Source organism: Tachypleus tridentatus, chromosome 9, assembly GCF_004210375.1.
Source record: "Tachypleus tridentatus isolate NWPU-2018 chromosome 9, ASM421037v1, whole genome shotgun sequence".
NCBI lineage: Eukaryota > Metazoa > Arthropoda > Merostomata > Xiphosura > Limulidae > Tachypleus > Tachypleus tridentatus.
Genome location: NC_134833.1, coordinates 29,857,047 through 29,872,952, shown reverse-complemented (window position 1 = coordinate 29,872,952; position 15,906 = coordinate 29,857,047). Strand labels below are relative to the sequence as shown.

General features: G+C 35.1%; 1 protein-coding gene across 1 annotated transcript; it reads right to left on the bottom strand.

The window, feature by feature from the left end:
• On the bottom strand, positions 1–3,908 carry LOC143224956 (uncharacterized). Its single transcript, XM_076453502.1, has 4 exons — positions 3,781–3,908; positions 3,461–3,489; positions 2,379–2,416; positions 1–572 (listed from the first exon to the last, which is right to left on the bottom strand). Exons 2-4 carry the CDS (start codon positions 3,480–3,482, stop codon positions 246–248), a joined length of 387 nt encoding a protein of 128 aa, XP_076309617.1. The 5' UTR covers positions 3,483–3,489; positions 3,781–3,908; the 3' UTR covers positions 1–245.
• Between the last annotated feature and the right edge of the window lie 11,998 nt (positions 3,909–15,906).

The window sequence follows — 15,906 nt, the reverse complement described above, 5'->3', positions numbered from 1 at the left end:
TTAGCAAACAAGAATATTTTTATTCAACTGTTTTTCAATATTATTCCATTTTACTTTAATTAAAATTAGTAAGCGTAGAGGAGGTTTAAAATTACTCAATTCACAAACACATTTAACATCTTTGAACGTAAAATGTTTTTCGACCATTATTGGTAACAGAATATATATTAATGTTTTTTTTAAGCGTTTTTTTCTTTTTCATGCATGCTCAGTGGACACAAATACGTTAAACTAACTGATGGCTTCTAGACAACGACCAGCTGGGCAGGGTCAGTAATCCCAAAATTCTGGTTCAGGATGTAGTACTTCTCAGAATCGCCACAAGAGACAGCAGACTCTGGGTGAGTACAGGTCATGATAGATTGGTCAAAGACGGTCAAGTTGCCACACATAAAACTGTAGAGCTTCGCAGGTGGCACGCACACGTGGAAGAGCTTACAGTCATTGGCTGTATCAGCATAATAACCATAGGGTTTATCTTGACAGGAGAAGGAAAGGTCTACAGCACTTACATAAAGTTCTGCTCCAGCAGGTAGCTGGAAAGCTAGTGCTTTCGTCTGCCTCTTGAAACGCTAATAATTCAAAACGAACTTAGTTAACATGAACTACGATAAGAAACTTAAAATATCTTAAGTGTGTGAACTTACAGTTAGATAGACGATTGACAAATATTATGAATGTTTTTTAGTCTTTTTTTCTTCCAAGATATTACTGACTGAGATTTTTCAGACTTTTATTTTTACATGAAACTTTTCATCTATTCTTATTTATAAGTAGGTTCGGATAATACGTTAATATAGTGTTTTATGAACATCTGTCGTCTTAATCGAGGCAACCTACCGTGCGAAGCAGAGTTGCTCATAAAAAAAAAAATAGGCAGATAGAGTCGATACGAAACAATACACACATTATTAACAATACATTATTTTCAACAGATTAATCCTGAACATTATTTCTAATATTTTATTCTAAAACATCATTTCCAACAATTTAATTGTAAACTTGTTTACCCTTCAGAATTTTCCAAACCTATTATTTTCAAGATATCGAATCAACTGTACGGAAAACATTACAACTGGTGTTAATTTGCATCACTTAATTGAACTTGTATTGCTATAGATATAAAACAAACCATAAATCTGTATCATCTCTGTTAATTTTGTCTTGGCACAGTGGATTAGGAAATGTCAAGAGTTGAACTTTTCTGTTTTGCTATATCACAATTAATTCCATAAAACAAAGCTAAAGAAAACATAATCGCCCACCTATGTTTCAGTTATGTTATTTATGCAATTTTATCATGTTAACTTTCTTTAGAATATTAATTTAAGTTTAAAATATCTTATTAGTTAAAGGTAACGAACGACATTATAGGAAGTTTATATATGCCTTTATGAATACAATAGCAGTGTCTGTTGTATGTACATGTAACAGCTTTTCAGGGTGTCAACGAATCTTCCCCAAACCTCTGGTATCGAAGTTCTTTACGTCCATGCGGGACTGGGTGGGATGCACTTACAAGTGTTCAATTTTGTGCTTTGCAGTTTTAATGTTTGTTTTTTACTGCTACCCCATCTCTTGTGGATGGATCTTCACCATATTTGTTATGGAGGTTCATTAGGTCCATGGAGAAGTATATATAAAGTTGCGGTTTTAAATTTTCTGTTTTGCAGTTTTTACGACTATTTTTGCGTTTCTTACAATTACGTACATATAAGGGAAAGCTTTTCATGCCCTAAGATAATCTTTCATCAATCATGGATTTACATGAATTGTGTTCAGGAGACGGGTACTCCAGCTAGTTATGAAAGAGTCCCGTCGCTAGTACAGCGGTAAGTCTACGGATTTACAACACTAAAATGAGTGGTTCGATTCCCCTCGGTGGGCTCAGTAGATAACCCGATGTGGCTTTGCTATAAGAAAACACACAGTTACGAAATATTGCACGTACAAATCTAAAAGTTTACTTACTATTTATGATTGGTTAAATAGAGTTTATAAAATATTATTAAAAATAATATACATGCAGTTTTTACATTCTCCGTCAACATTGTTAAAAAGTAAACCGTGTTCGTTATAGTTAAAACCTTTCTCTAGCGGAAAATTACATAACGTGGTGATAATTTAATAAAACTGTTTGGAGAGTTGTTGTAGATACTTGATACAACAGTTGGCTTGGAAAGGGTTAGAGTGAATCATTTACGTTTCTAAAAATGTCCTAACATCGAACAAAGATATGAAGGAACTTTGAACATTAATAATAACTTGATAAGGTTAATGTCATCAATCACAAAAAATACGTGATGTTTTAGGCAACAAAACTTTGTGACGATGTTAAGACAGCTGTGTGAGGAGGGCTTACAAGAAATGGAACTTACCTCAAGATTGGCAGCATGTGCAACAACAAAACAAGCAGCTGAAAAAAGTACATAACGTAGTTCATTTTAGCAGGAACATGTTAATTTAAACACGAATTACGAAAAACAAGTGTTGTTTAACAAGACAAAATTTAAATAGTTAAAGAGTAAACTTAGAAAATATAAAATACATCAATTGAACAGTGTTTCGTACAAGTTATTATTAACCCTATTTTTAATATAAATGAATCTATACTGTTATCTACATTTCTTGTTCTTTAAATCCAACAATAAGCAGTACATCGTATCGTTTGTGTGTAGTATTTTTAAATATAGTTCCATTTAATTAACATATAGTAGTCAAAATTATCAATGGTGTTTAGAGAGCGTGACGTATCAAATACTTTTTTTTTTTAATCAAATAGTATCAATGTATTCTCCAGTGGCACAATGGTGAGTCTGCAGAATTTCAACGGTAAAAGCCAGGTTCTGATACCTTTGTTGGCCACAGCAAGATAGTCCATTGCGTAGCTTTGTGTTTAACTTTAAACAAAAGAAATACTATTTTTTTTCTAAAATTAATTGTCTCTAACAAAATAATTAATTAGATACATTCTTTATGGTAAGGATTATTTTATCTTATTACAGTATCATTAAAAATAACCTTCCTGTTTATCTCAACTATAATGTTGATAGAGCAGAATCTAATACTCTTCCCAAATTACAGAACGTAATTCATGTGTGAACTTTAATGACATCAGCATGATTTTGACCTGCCAGTCATATTTGTCATAATTTTTTTAAACACTTAACAAGAGCGTTGGTTTCGATTAGAAAATAGTGCCTTATGAATTATTCACACTATTAGTGTGGAATAGTTTAATAACAGTTTCGTGAAATGTTAAAACATAGCTAAGAAAAACTCGTTTAACCTAACGTTTTTATGTCATTATTATTATTATTTTCTTTTCACTATTTCTGGTGTCTACGTTAGCAACATATATTCCAGTAAGTTAATAATTTTTAAGACAAAAATAAACAAACAGGAAGGTGTTGTTAAATAGTGATTAAATTTCTGTTCAAAATTAAAAGAAGTAACTTACCTAATAGATAAACAGCTTTCATCGTGGACCTTGCCAAGAAGAAAAAAAATGTGATTGAATCATCTTAAAAGCTTATTAAAGTCATCAGCTTGTGAATATCCACGTTTTAGTTAAAACACGATATTTTCAAATGATACAATATGTATATTTATAAATACAGTGACAATAAATCGACATATCTATTTAATAAAGAATAAGAATGAATTATAAAGTGTTTAAATATCAAATAAAATTATACAAAAGGTAAAAGGTTTATTGTTTTGAAATACACAATGAAATATGTGTTTTAAAGTTAATTTTAGAGAAATTGGTTCCCTTACCTCTTATTGTTCACACGTAATAAACAACTTTCTAAAAAGATTGTTAACAGTTATAAAGATCTTCTCTCATCTTCCTCTTTTATACCAAATTCAGCTCTTTGATCACTTCAAGGCTGAACCTAAGAAAAGGTATGTGGGTTAGATGGTGCTTCACGTAAGGAGAATGAAACTTACAAAATGAACAAGAGAAAGTTACGTCACAAAGTCAAAGGTCAAACTGGTGATGTGAGGGTGGTTTTAGTCTCTTCTTTAGCTCAGAAATAATTGAAGATGTGGGACAAGTAGCTAATAATCACAAACCTGTTCATCCAGGGTTACTTTTTATGTGAAGAACGTATACAGATATTTTAAACTAGTGTTTATAAAGTAATTATGTTGTCGTTTGGTGATTTACTATAATGTTTTTTTAAGTTTTTGGATATGAAGTATAGTATATAAAATAAGGTGTTACAGCTTTTCCAAGCTGCTGTTAAAATTTAATCGTTGGTTATTTGAAAATAGTAACACGAAATTTAACAGTTGATGCTGTAAATTTATGTGTAGTTTTAATAGGAATGTCTGAATGTATTCAATAATGCTATTATTGATAAGGTTGCTAATACTTCATTCACTGTGTATCGATTAATATGTCTGATATTACTTTACTGTTACTAGTTTTTAAATACAGTACATTGTGCTTATGGCTTTTAGTTTTGTTCATGGTTCGCGTCCCGTTGCCGCTTAAACGCGCTATGTACTTTGTGGCCATGGGCGCATGATTTACCAAGAGTAAGGGCAAATCACACTCTTCTGTGAGAAAAGAATATTACCAGAGTTACTGAATAGTACTGTTGAATACCCGTCTTCCCTCTAGGCTATCAGTTTCGTGTGCTTATGTTTTATTGTAGCAAAACCACATCAGTCTATCTGCTGTGTCTACCAAGGGGAATTGAACTCCTCATTTTAGCGTTGTAAATCCGGAGACATACCGATATACCACCGGGGTACACTAGTTGTGCTTTAGGAACAGTTGTACGCATATAACCGTTTTCCAAGTATTGTAACTAAAATTCGTTATGTTTACAAAGTTAAAATATATATATTTACGATCTAGATTCCCCAGTGTCGCACAAGGCTGTTTTATGCCCATATTAACTATTTTACAGTGTCTGTGTCTATGGATACAGTAAGACATGATAAATGACGTAAAGCGAGTGGGGGATGGTGGACTCTATTGAAAGTAAAACTAACATAAAAAGTTTAGGGATATGATATGGAGTGGTGATCAGGGCGTTTGACTCGAAATCTGCAAGTCGCAGGATCAAGCCTTGTTGACGAACATGTCCGCCTTTCCAGCCGTGGAGGTTATAATGTGACGATTAATCTCACCACTTATTGGAAAAGAGGGGTTCAGAAGTTTTCGGTGGGCGGTATTGACTAGTTGCCTTTGCTCTAGTTTATAACTTCAGCGTCAGAAAAGATTAGTGAAAAATAGTCCTCGAATGGCTTTACCCAAATGTTTAACAAGTAAAAGAACAAAAAATCTTTATTGAATTTACACTTTTCAGACAGTTGACTGGATATTCTGCCTTGTTAAAGCTGAGAAGGTGCATCCAAAAGAAAATAAAAACACTAATTCATTGTGTAAAATCAGGAGAGCAGGCAGGCAATGCTACAGCTCCACGAGGCCCCATCAATCTGCCTGGGATATCTAAGTATTACATGACATCCAGTTTTACTAAAACCGTAAGTTATCAAGTACGTTTTCAAAATTCAAATCGGCTTTCTGCAGTCGTTGTCCTATGGGTTAAAATGTGACCAACAACAACAAGACTAGCAGTTTGCCTGCTATTTGCTCTTAGATACTTGAAACCTGATGTGGGGTTTCTTGGTAATAGAATGGTGTTGAACATATTTCAACCAAGACACAACTGTGGCTGCTGTCAAAACCCAGATATCATTCTTTCTGAGAGTCAAATCTTTGAAAGTATTGGGTAGCAGAGGCAATAAATGGTCGTATAAAACAGTAGATGCCATATATTACATGACATAGTTTTGATAGTTGGATCTTTAGTAGTTAGTTGCTGTGATTTGATAAAGAGATGCTCTATATTTTATATGCAAAAACGGCTCGTTTGGGTTGAGAAAATATTTTACATAGAAGAGCGAACAACGTTTCGACCTTCTTCGGTCATCGTCATGCTCTATATGTCCCTTTCTCTCCAACGAAGATACATATATTACTGTGCATATTGCATTATTTCCTGCCATTTCAATACGCGTTTTGCACTTTTGAAGTTTCTGGAGTCTTCCTTGAAAAGCACTGTTCCTGCCATAAACTAACATCTCCATATCCACTGTGCTCCTTCGAGTATCATTTCATATTTCAACAAGTACCACTTCAAATCTGGTCATTTTTCTTCTACCTGCTACAATAAAGCACAACTTTTGGAGGCAAACGAGCTTCAACGATTTTTCAGACTTTTCTTTTTGACAGATAACTTATTCAAAACTCAATTTACTCGATCTCAATTTACAACTTACTGACAAATCGGATCATCCCAGACCTTCAATCAGATCCAACTTTTTATTTTGTGCCACACTGTTCAATGATTACTTTAGATATAAATAAATTTGCTGTTTTCAAATTATTTTATTTACTTCGTTTATTCAGTAATGTGGCAGCTGTGACCTAATCTCTCGTATTGAATGTAAGAACTTAATTCTGTTACGTTTCAAACTTGTCTTAAATGATAACACGTGTTACTTTTCCTTGTTTATATAGCCTATAAGAAAAGCCACTAACATAATAGCGATGAACGTGGAAGTTTAATTGTCCTATTTTATAACGTAAAACATACACACCCATGATGAATTATCGTATAGTTAGAGATTTAAGTCTTAGCAGTTTGTTGATAAGCACAAAACAACACGAAACGTATTTGTGTTAATTTCGCACACAAAACAGTTAAATAGCCTCAAATAATGATTTATGAAAGTTATGATACACTGTTGGCGATGGCAGTTATTTTCATGAATAAAAGAGTGACAGTTGTTTTTTTTTTTCTTGATAGCACCTCGCCTCTAAGATATTACCTTACCTTTAAGTCGTTTCTGAGATGAAGAATAAACACATATTGGAAAATTTTTGTAATAATCGTTTATGGAAAAAATACACGAGATGATTAAACTTAATAGAAACATGATTATGAATTACCGAAACATTTTAAAAACTACACCAAATTTGGTTTACGTAAAATAAACCTCTTTGAAAGTATATACTGCATAAGTTCATCTTCTTTGTTTGTTGTTAAACACAAAGCTACACTACTAGCTATCTGTACTGTGCTCACCACTAGTATCGAACCCGTTATAAGCCTACAAAGCTTACCTGACATTTGAATGTTTTTCATTGAATGTGAAATTTAACTTTTCTATAACGTCGGTATTAACAGAACAACACTATTTTGTGAATAGTGTCCTGATGCTTGGGTTATTATTCAAATAATTTCTATTTTATAATTGTTACTTACTTTTGAAAATGACTCTGACGGAAGAGCAAATTACAGAATGTAATATATCATTAAATAAAATACGACTTTGGGCTTGGACCGTATAAAATAGCAGATTGTGTAAAGCTTGTCACGAGACATCATATAACACATCATCCATTATATTAAGTTAAAAGTCACCTCAGTGGATCACCGGGAAGGCTGAAGGTTAATAACGTTTCAAATCGGGTTTAGATACCCGCAGTGGGCATAGCATTGCAGCTTTGCTCTTAACAAGTAAAATAAAAGATTTGTAGTTTTTGTACGTCGTAAAGAAAACGCATGGACTCAAATCGAACATTACACGTCGCTTTGGAGATAGCTTTACTAATTGCGACTTACGTTTAACTTAATTAATATTTTGGCTTAATTAATTCAGCGGAAGGCTCAAAATGTTTGCGTGAAACTTGTTTGATATCCTTTAACCTTTTTGCCTTGAGAAACATCTTCGCTCGGCTTTAATTTTTAAACAGGTAAGGTTCTGTACTAGCATTATAATGTTATGGATATAATAAATGGTGTCCTTGATTAGTTTGGCCTTCGCTCTGACAGTCGGTACCATCATTTGTGCTGTTTTTCTTAGCGCTATTTTTTGATAAGGTTTTGCCATGGTTTCCTCTTGTGAAGGTTGTATCTCGTTTATAAAGCACCGTTATGTTTGCTAATGAAAATGTGGAGGAAGGAAAAATGAATATTTATCACATCATCGGTAAATAACACGTATTCAAAATGTTCATTAAAAAAATCCTGTTAAACTTGTTCTCAAGGTTAGAAAAATATTGCGGGTTCGGACACAGGCAATTTTTTATTTTGTTGCTCGGGTCTGCAGACAGATCCGGGTTACGTATCATTCAGCAACAAGTAAACAAAGAATGTCGAAATTTAAGTGATAAGTTAAATTCAGCGGGAACTAAATAATAATTTGTGTTTTTTAAACATTAAGTTTCATTCAGTTATAACTGTATTTAACAAGAATCCTCATCACTCTGATTTGTCTAGATTTTGACTTTTATACACACACACATATATACAGGGGCGTAGATCCTTGGGGGTATGGGGGGATACACCTCTTTCATTTTAGGTGGGGGGATGGTGCATACAATCATCCCCCTACAGTTTGGTCTGTTGAATTGTTTTATTGCATCACAGGCCTACAAATTGTGTGTTTGTTCTTGTGATTCTCGTGTTCTTACCAACCGAGTTACATAATTAGGCCTAGATGTAGGCTTTTTCAGTAGCCAAAATGTACATCTTTAATATAGGTGTACTTCTAAGCTTTTCGATCTAAGCGATAGTTCGTAAGTATTAGTCAGTAGATCTAAGTATACGTGTACGCAGTGTAAGATTAAGTAAAATTTTCATCACAACAGATTGAACAGAGCATGAAATTCGAAAATATTACTCCCAAGCGTAAACTCCTGTGATTTAGATCTGGCATGCCATTTGTAGCTTGTAGCTGCATCAATCTTATGTGTATATTGTGCGGTTTTCCTACGTTATTTGTTCTTATGCATGTCTAGCTAGTTTTATTGTCGAACGCCTTACTCTCCTTAGCTGCCGAAGCCGATGACCATAGTGTACGGTTAACGACAGGTTTGTGCCGCTCGGATCCAGACGCGCCCTACATCACCCCCCTCCGCTCCCTTTAGTCTGAGCCTCGATTTTATAACAGGGCTCATTAGACCTGTGTTTGTGGCCCTCATTAATCCATGAAATTTCAGATTATCACCGCCCTCTAATAAAGTGCTGGTGCTTTATAGTAAAAGAACAATATATTTTCTTATCATAGATAGTAAAAATATTGTATTTTCTTGTATAATTAGAACACAAAAGGAACGATTTCAACGGCCTGAAACCTCTACTCGAATTGTATTGTTAGTTTTTGTTTAGGTGTTTTTATTTAATAGATGTGTTTATAGACATTATATCACAACGTGTTTGCCTTTTGATGAACTTTAACAGGAATATAATATATTTGTGATTGTTCAAGTATTTTTCAAGAAACTTGCAATTACTTGTGTTGTAACTAGCACACATTATTGTCCCAGCGATGCCCAGGCGGTCAGTCGGCTCGGTAGTCACTGTGAGGTTCGCGCGTTCGACTTAAATACATTGTACAGTTCAGTCTTACTTCCATTTTGTTCTATCTTCGTTCGTTGTACGTTAGAGTTTTTTCAATAAAGACTGTATTTTAGCTTGTTGAGTCATCTGGGAAACAGATTCCAATTATGGCAAGCAAGCGTCTGATTTAATAATGCAACATGCATTTGAAGCTTGTGAATGCGTTCGAGATTCTATCCAGTGGGCACATGAACTTGATGTCTTGCTTCAGAGGTCAGGCAAATACAAGACAATCTTTGAAAATATTGTATCGTCAGACAGCCACAATGGTCCAGTTAAATACATCTGCCCACTGTGTCCAACACGCTGGTTGTGCCGCCTATCTGCAATTGTATGTGTTAATGATCACTACAGTGACATTGTTGATTCTTTGTCTGAATTAGCAAATAAAAAAATCAGATGTAGCAGTGAAAGCACGAGGTCTGCTGGTCAGATTTGACAAAGGAAAGACAGTTTTAGGATTGTTGATGGCTCAGCATCCATTAGCTGGATTAGAGAAACTAAACCGTGCATTCCAAGCAAAATCAGCAACAGTATCTGGCATGATTGAAGCATCTGTAATGACAGTTGAGCAATTGCGGGTATTGCGAACAGAGGAAAATTACAAAAAGATATTTGGTGACGCTGAAAAAAAGGTAACTTCTCTAGATCTGGTGCCTATTGAACTACCACGCGTTCGCAGACCCCCCAGAAGGATCACAGGTGATGGCTTAGCACACCATTTTGCAACAGCTAGAGATTGCTACAGAAGCCAATATTTTGAATTTGTGGGCACAGTCATAGAATATCTGACCACTGGATTCAATGCAGACAACAATGACTTGAGGCAATATCTAGCACTTGAGAACATGATCACATGTGGCAAGATTGATAACTCGGTTATAAATTTCTATGTAGAAATCTCTGCACAACGGCTCGAGTTTCAGTTGCCCATGTTCAAAGGAACAACAAAAGCAGTAAATCTGAAAGGTGCGAAGGATGCTTACTGTAAAATGCATGAAACAAGCCAGCAGATGTTTAGTGAAGTGTTTCTTCTCATGAAAATTTTGCTTGTATGTTCAGTATCCAGCTGCGAATGTGAACGCAGCTTTTCTGCATTAAGACGGTTGAAGACGTAGTTAAGGTCAACTGTGTCTCAGTGCCGCCTCAACCATGTGACAGTTTGTCACACTCACAAAGATGAGGTCGACAAGATAAATATAGAAGAGCTTATGAAAGAATTCATAAACAGATCATCTCAAAGGAGGTCTACGTTTGGGAACATGTAGACTAGAGGACTAAATGAATCTTACTTCAATGAAAAGTATGAATAATTATATGCTACATTATATTGATGTGTAATTTTCAACAGTTCACAAAGACATCTTAATTATTTTTATCAAACAACATGAACAGTTTTTCAGTAGATATAAACTTATCAAGGGTAATTAATAATTTTATTAATATTTGAAAACATAATTCATGTAATGAAAGTTATTAGTAACCTTGTCAAGTATAATGACCATCTTTTATACTGTGCATTGTGCAGGAATAAATTCATGTGGCAGTTAATTTGTGACACATTTGTCTTTATTCTATTAACATTTTGAAAACTGTTCACAACATCTCACTTATACAAACCTACATGGAAACCTTGAAGTATCGTGGCAACAAGATTACTTTGTGACTGCATTTTCACAGCTTTCAGGTTCACTTAATCAGATATTACCAATTTGCAAATTGAACAGTCCACATAAGTGGTTGCAAAAATCATCCCCCCATAGGGTGTAAAAAATCTACGCCCCTGCATGTATATATATATATACAAACACGTCAGCTGACGTTTCTCTTCAACTGATGGGAGAATAATAAGGGTACCAGGGAACGACGCAGAGGGAGTCAGATCCGATTTCTGGCCTTATATATGATTCTCTGATTGACCTTAAGATAATACGATAGATTTGGTGATAATCGGTCCAAATATTCTTCACTTTTAGGCGAATAAAGACACGGATACTCTTCTCAAATAACGACACAGAAATTTCTAGGAAAAACCTTTACCTTAAGAAGATTCTGTTACAAGCGGCTCAGGCTCAGTCTAGTTGTTATCCTGACGTGATTGTCAATAGGTGGTTTCGCGGTCCGCACTTTGAGGCCATGGATACGCTACAAGACTGACACCTAAGTACCATTATGGTGAGGTGATATTCCTTAAAATGTTGGATATATTATACACTTGATGATAAAATTTTATAAATTTGCAAATATATGGACAGCAGTTAGATGGTTTTTCATCACTGATATAGTGCTAAGCTGAAGTAGTTTATTAAAACTGATCGCAGGTGATTATATGATACCGTGTAATAAGGCGTTTGATATAACTATATTTGACGTTAGTCTGAACTCAGTTTACTGGTAAAGACATGAAGTAAAATGTTAATTATATCGTAGATTTAATTTACCTGTTTTCATTCAGGAAATGTGTTGTACAGAGCACACTGGTCAACTGAAACACAATTCCAAGGCGTTAAGTTACAGCGAGGAGCTATCACGATTGTACGATGCATAGAGGTAATGTTTGTTTGTTTGTTTTTGAATTTCGCACAAAGCTACTCGAGGGCTATCTGTGCTAGCCGTCCCTAATTTAGCAGTGTAAGACTAGAGGGAAGGTAGCTAGTCATCGCCACCCACCGCCAACTCTTGGGCTACTCTTTTACCAACGAAGAGTGGGATTGACCGTAGGATTATAACGCCCCACGGGGCTGGGAGGGCGAGCATGTTTGGCGCGACGAGGATTTACAATGCACAGAGTTAAACAGGAAGAACTAATATTGTATGGTGCACAGAGTTAAGCAGGAAGAACAAAGGTTGTATGATATAAACACTGGATATAATTTTAAAAGAAGACAGCTAATTATTGTTGTAGTTTGTTATTAAGAACAGAACTATACAAAAGCTAACTGTGCTCTGCCCACCACGGGTATCGAAACCCGGTTTTTAACAGTATAAGTCTGCCACTGTTGTGCCACTGAGGGGAGGAAGTACCAGATAATTAAACAGAAAATTATATTTTTATTAACTGGGTGTACTTTACATTAGAAACTTACCACAATTATATTTTTATTAACTGTGTATACTTTACATTAGAAACTTACCACACTTCGTAAAGATACACATAATAATTCTAGAAATATAGTTAACATTACTTTTCCAGTAGGGCTCGGTTTACATGGGTCGAGCCTTTGTAAGTTGGGTTAAAATTAAACAAATCCATACCATTTTTTTATCACGCCTTTTATCGTTCACTCCTACCATTTGTTTATTGTGTAACTTTGTGCGACGAGTGTCAAACCTCGAATTATAGCGTATAAACACTGAAGCCTACAACCAAGTCACTGAGAGACGTTTACTTAGACATGTGGAATTATATGTATATTACTTGATAAGTAGTGATATATACGGGCTTTTGCTGTAACGTTCTTCTAACGTTCAGGATTTACAATTTTAAATAAAAGCTCTGAATCGACGTTTTAACGCCATAACAACGAGTGCCTTGGATGAAAGCACTTCAGGCATTCTCGTGATCTACTAGCGTGATAATTAGCACCCCTTCCCTCACTCGAGGCATTCAACGTCAGGATTACTGGAGTAGAAAAACAAGACGATAAAATGCAGAAAAGTTCAAATCAAATCAAATACTGTGGCAGTTATTTAGTTTTTGAGAAAAGGTTTTTTCATTCTCTCAAATTGCTCTAGAAATTTCGAGGCATTTCATGATTAGAATGCCCATGGTTGTTAGTGTGTGCTGATTGAAGGATCAGCTGAATATTTTTGTTGTTGTTTTGTTTTTAAAATATAAAGCTAGTTCCGTCCACCACTGAGATTGAAACCAAAATTCTGGTACAGTAAGTCTTCGAGCTCACCACTAAGCTACCATAAAATAGGAGCTAAGTTTTGGTTTGTTTTGAATTTCGCGCAAAGCTACACGAGGGCTATCTACGCTAACCGTCCCTAATTTAGCAGTGTAAGACCAGAGAGAAAGCATTTAGTCATCGCCACGCACCACTAACTCTGGGGCTACTCTTTTACCAACGAATAGTGGGATTGGCTGAAACAAGATTATAATGCCCCCACGGCTGAAAGGGCGAGCATGTTTGGTGTGACGGGGTTTCGAACCCGCGACTCTCGGATTACGAGTCAAGTGCCTAACCACCTGGCCGGAGCTACGTTGTACACTATAAAATGAACATAAAGTTTTCGTTAAGTTGTTGCTCCAATGCAACTTGTATCCAGAATGGAATGGTAGCCAGACTCTTTTGATTGTAATTTAGTAAATTTATTGCTGACTCATCAAGAGACATAAAAAGAGAAATAATTAACAAAAATAGTTAGTGGCGTAATTGTAAAAGATGCTACCACACATAAAAAGTAATTGGGTCCCCTACATTTATCACCCTATGACTGTAGTTACGATTCTGGCTTATTGATATCATTGTTTTAACAGAATAGTGTAACCTTCCTGAATTAAAGTGTATGCCTCCTCCCTTGTCAGCAATTCTTAAGTTTGTAAGGCACTATTTTGGCGAGGATACCTACGCTACTGAATATACACGATTGACTAAACATATTGTAAAAAAAAAAAAACAACAACAAAAAGTGTGAGACTGAGGTATAAATCTTGTAATTTAAAATGTGTGAACGCGACGTTGAATTATCTCACAATATGAACAGTTTTGTGTCACTTGCGTAGAAAGAAATACTTTCAGTTGAATAACTTTAAGTTTCAAGGACTATGGAAATATTTATATGAATCCTGAAGTATACATTTTACACGAATATTGTTTTATTAGCAAACTGAGTTTTATTTGTTTGATTGTGTTATAAAAAAGCTACATCGGACTATTTACTTTGTCCATTGAGGGGAACAGAGCCCCTCATTGTAGTGTGGCAACTCCGAAAACGTACTGATGTCCTATCTGGGGGGCTTTGTTGAAAGCTACACAGTAGAATATGTGCGCTGTGGACTCACGCTAGTACAGCGGTATGTATACGGACTTACAACGCTAAAAACAAGTGTTCGATTCCCGTCGGGGGGATACTCAGCCGATAGTCCGACGTGGCTTTGCTATAAGAAGACGTGCATTTGCGCTGTGTCTAACTTGAAGGATCTATCCTCACAATTTAGCGTTATAATCCCTTCGATTTATTCATAGACTAGTAAACAAAGATTTGTGAATACTGGAGCATTGGGAACTCATTCTGTTATTTTTACAATTGTTTCTTTTATTAGAGGACAGAAACATTTCTATCGATCTATTTGTATCCAGTTCTTTGAGAAGCTCTTTGAACTGTACACTGCTCAGTTGTTTATTTTATATAATCACAGTTACATGTAGGTAACCGAAACTGGTACTACTGGTTAGGTTGCGAAAAAAAGAAAGACTATCCTCTGAAATAGTTGATTTATGACGTACGTAATCATCCTGGCACGACTTAAAACTGTTTTCTTCTTCATACCTGCACCACCTCAAAGCAACCGTTTACAATGGTGTCAGCTTTTCCCAAAGACACCTGCCATCAAATATCGCCAGGGACACACGATTTAAATTGGATAACAGATGTTTTCTCACTCTTTCAACATAATAAATACAAAGAGTAATATTTCATTTGTTTTTCTTATTAAGCTGAACATAAATCATGATTTAAATATTGTAAAAGGCAGAGAGGTTTGTAATCTTTTCAGGCCAGGATAGTTCGAATTATATAAAGTTTCACAAATTGAAATATGAGAAATACAAAAAATGCCTGAAATACTGTACTAAATGTGTGCTTTATTTCTACTTCGAATGTCGTATAATTAGTCATAGAAAGTTTAATATTTAGAGGCTGTTCAGAAGTAATATTTTTTTTCCTGGTTGTAGATTATGAATACATTATTTTTAATGGGATATCTCAGATTATCCGTTTAATATATATCGAACATTTTGTTTAGTATTACGGATATACACAACTTACAATTTTTCAGATGCGTGTTCAACTGCAGAATTTACAAAATAATTAGGCCTTATTCAGGTAATATTAAAAGGTTTAATGAATTATTCTGATAAGTATTGGTCCCCGGTTGGACAGTGGTAAGTCTTCGGGATCGTAAAAAAATAAGGAAACAAGGCTGAGGATACACTAAACGTTATTCACTCAAAATAGAAGGTTCGGGTTCGATTCCTCGTCACACCAAACATACTCGCTCTTTCAGCTGTGTTGGCGTTATTATGTGATAGCCAATCCCACTATTCGTTGGTAAGAGATTAACCCAAGTGATGACTAGTCTTTCACTGATAAAGTAGGGATGGTTGATGCAGATAGCCCTCGTGTAGCTTTGCGCGAAATTCGAAACAAACAAAGTCAAAATACAAACCCTTGTTTTGGCCCCATGCTTTCACTCAGAATTACATTTGGTAGAGTAAAAATAAGGATTTGTAGTTTGATTAGATGATTA

Coding starts and splice junctions, on each gene's coding strand:
- LOC143224956 (XM_076453502.1), bottom strand. CDS start 3,482: ATGAAAGCTGTTTATCTATTAG. Junction 2,417..3,460: donor GAAAGCTGTTTATCTATTAG/GTAAGTTACTTC, acceptor TACTTTTTTCAG/CTGCTTGTTTTGTTGTTGCA. Junction 573..2,378: donor CACATGCTGCCAATCTTGAG/GTAAGTTCCATT, acceptor TTGAATTATTAG/CGTTTCAAGAGGCAGACGAA.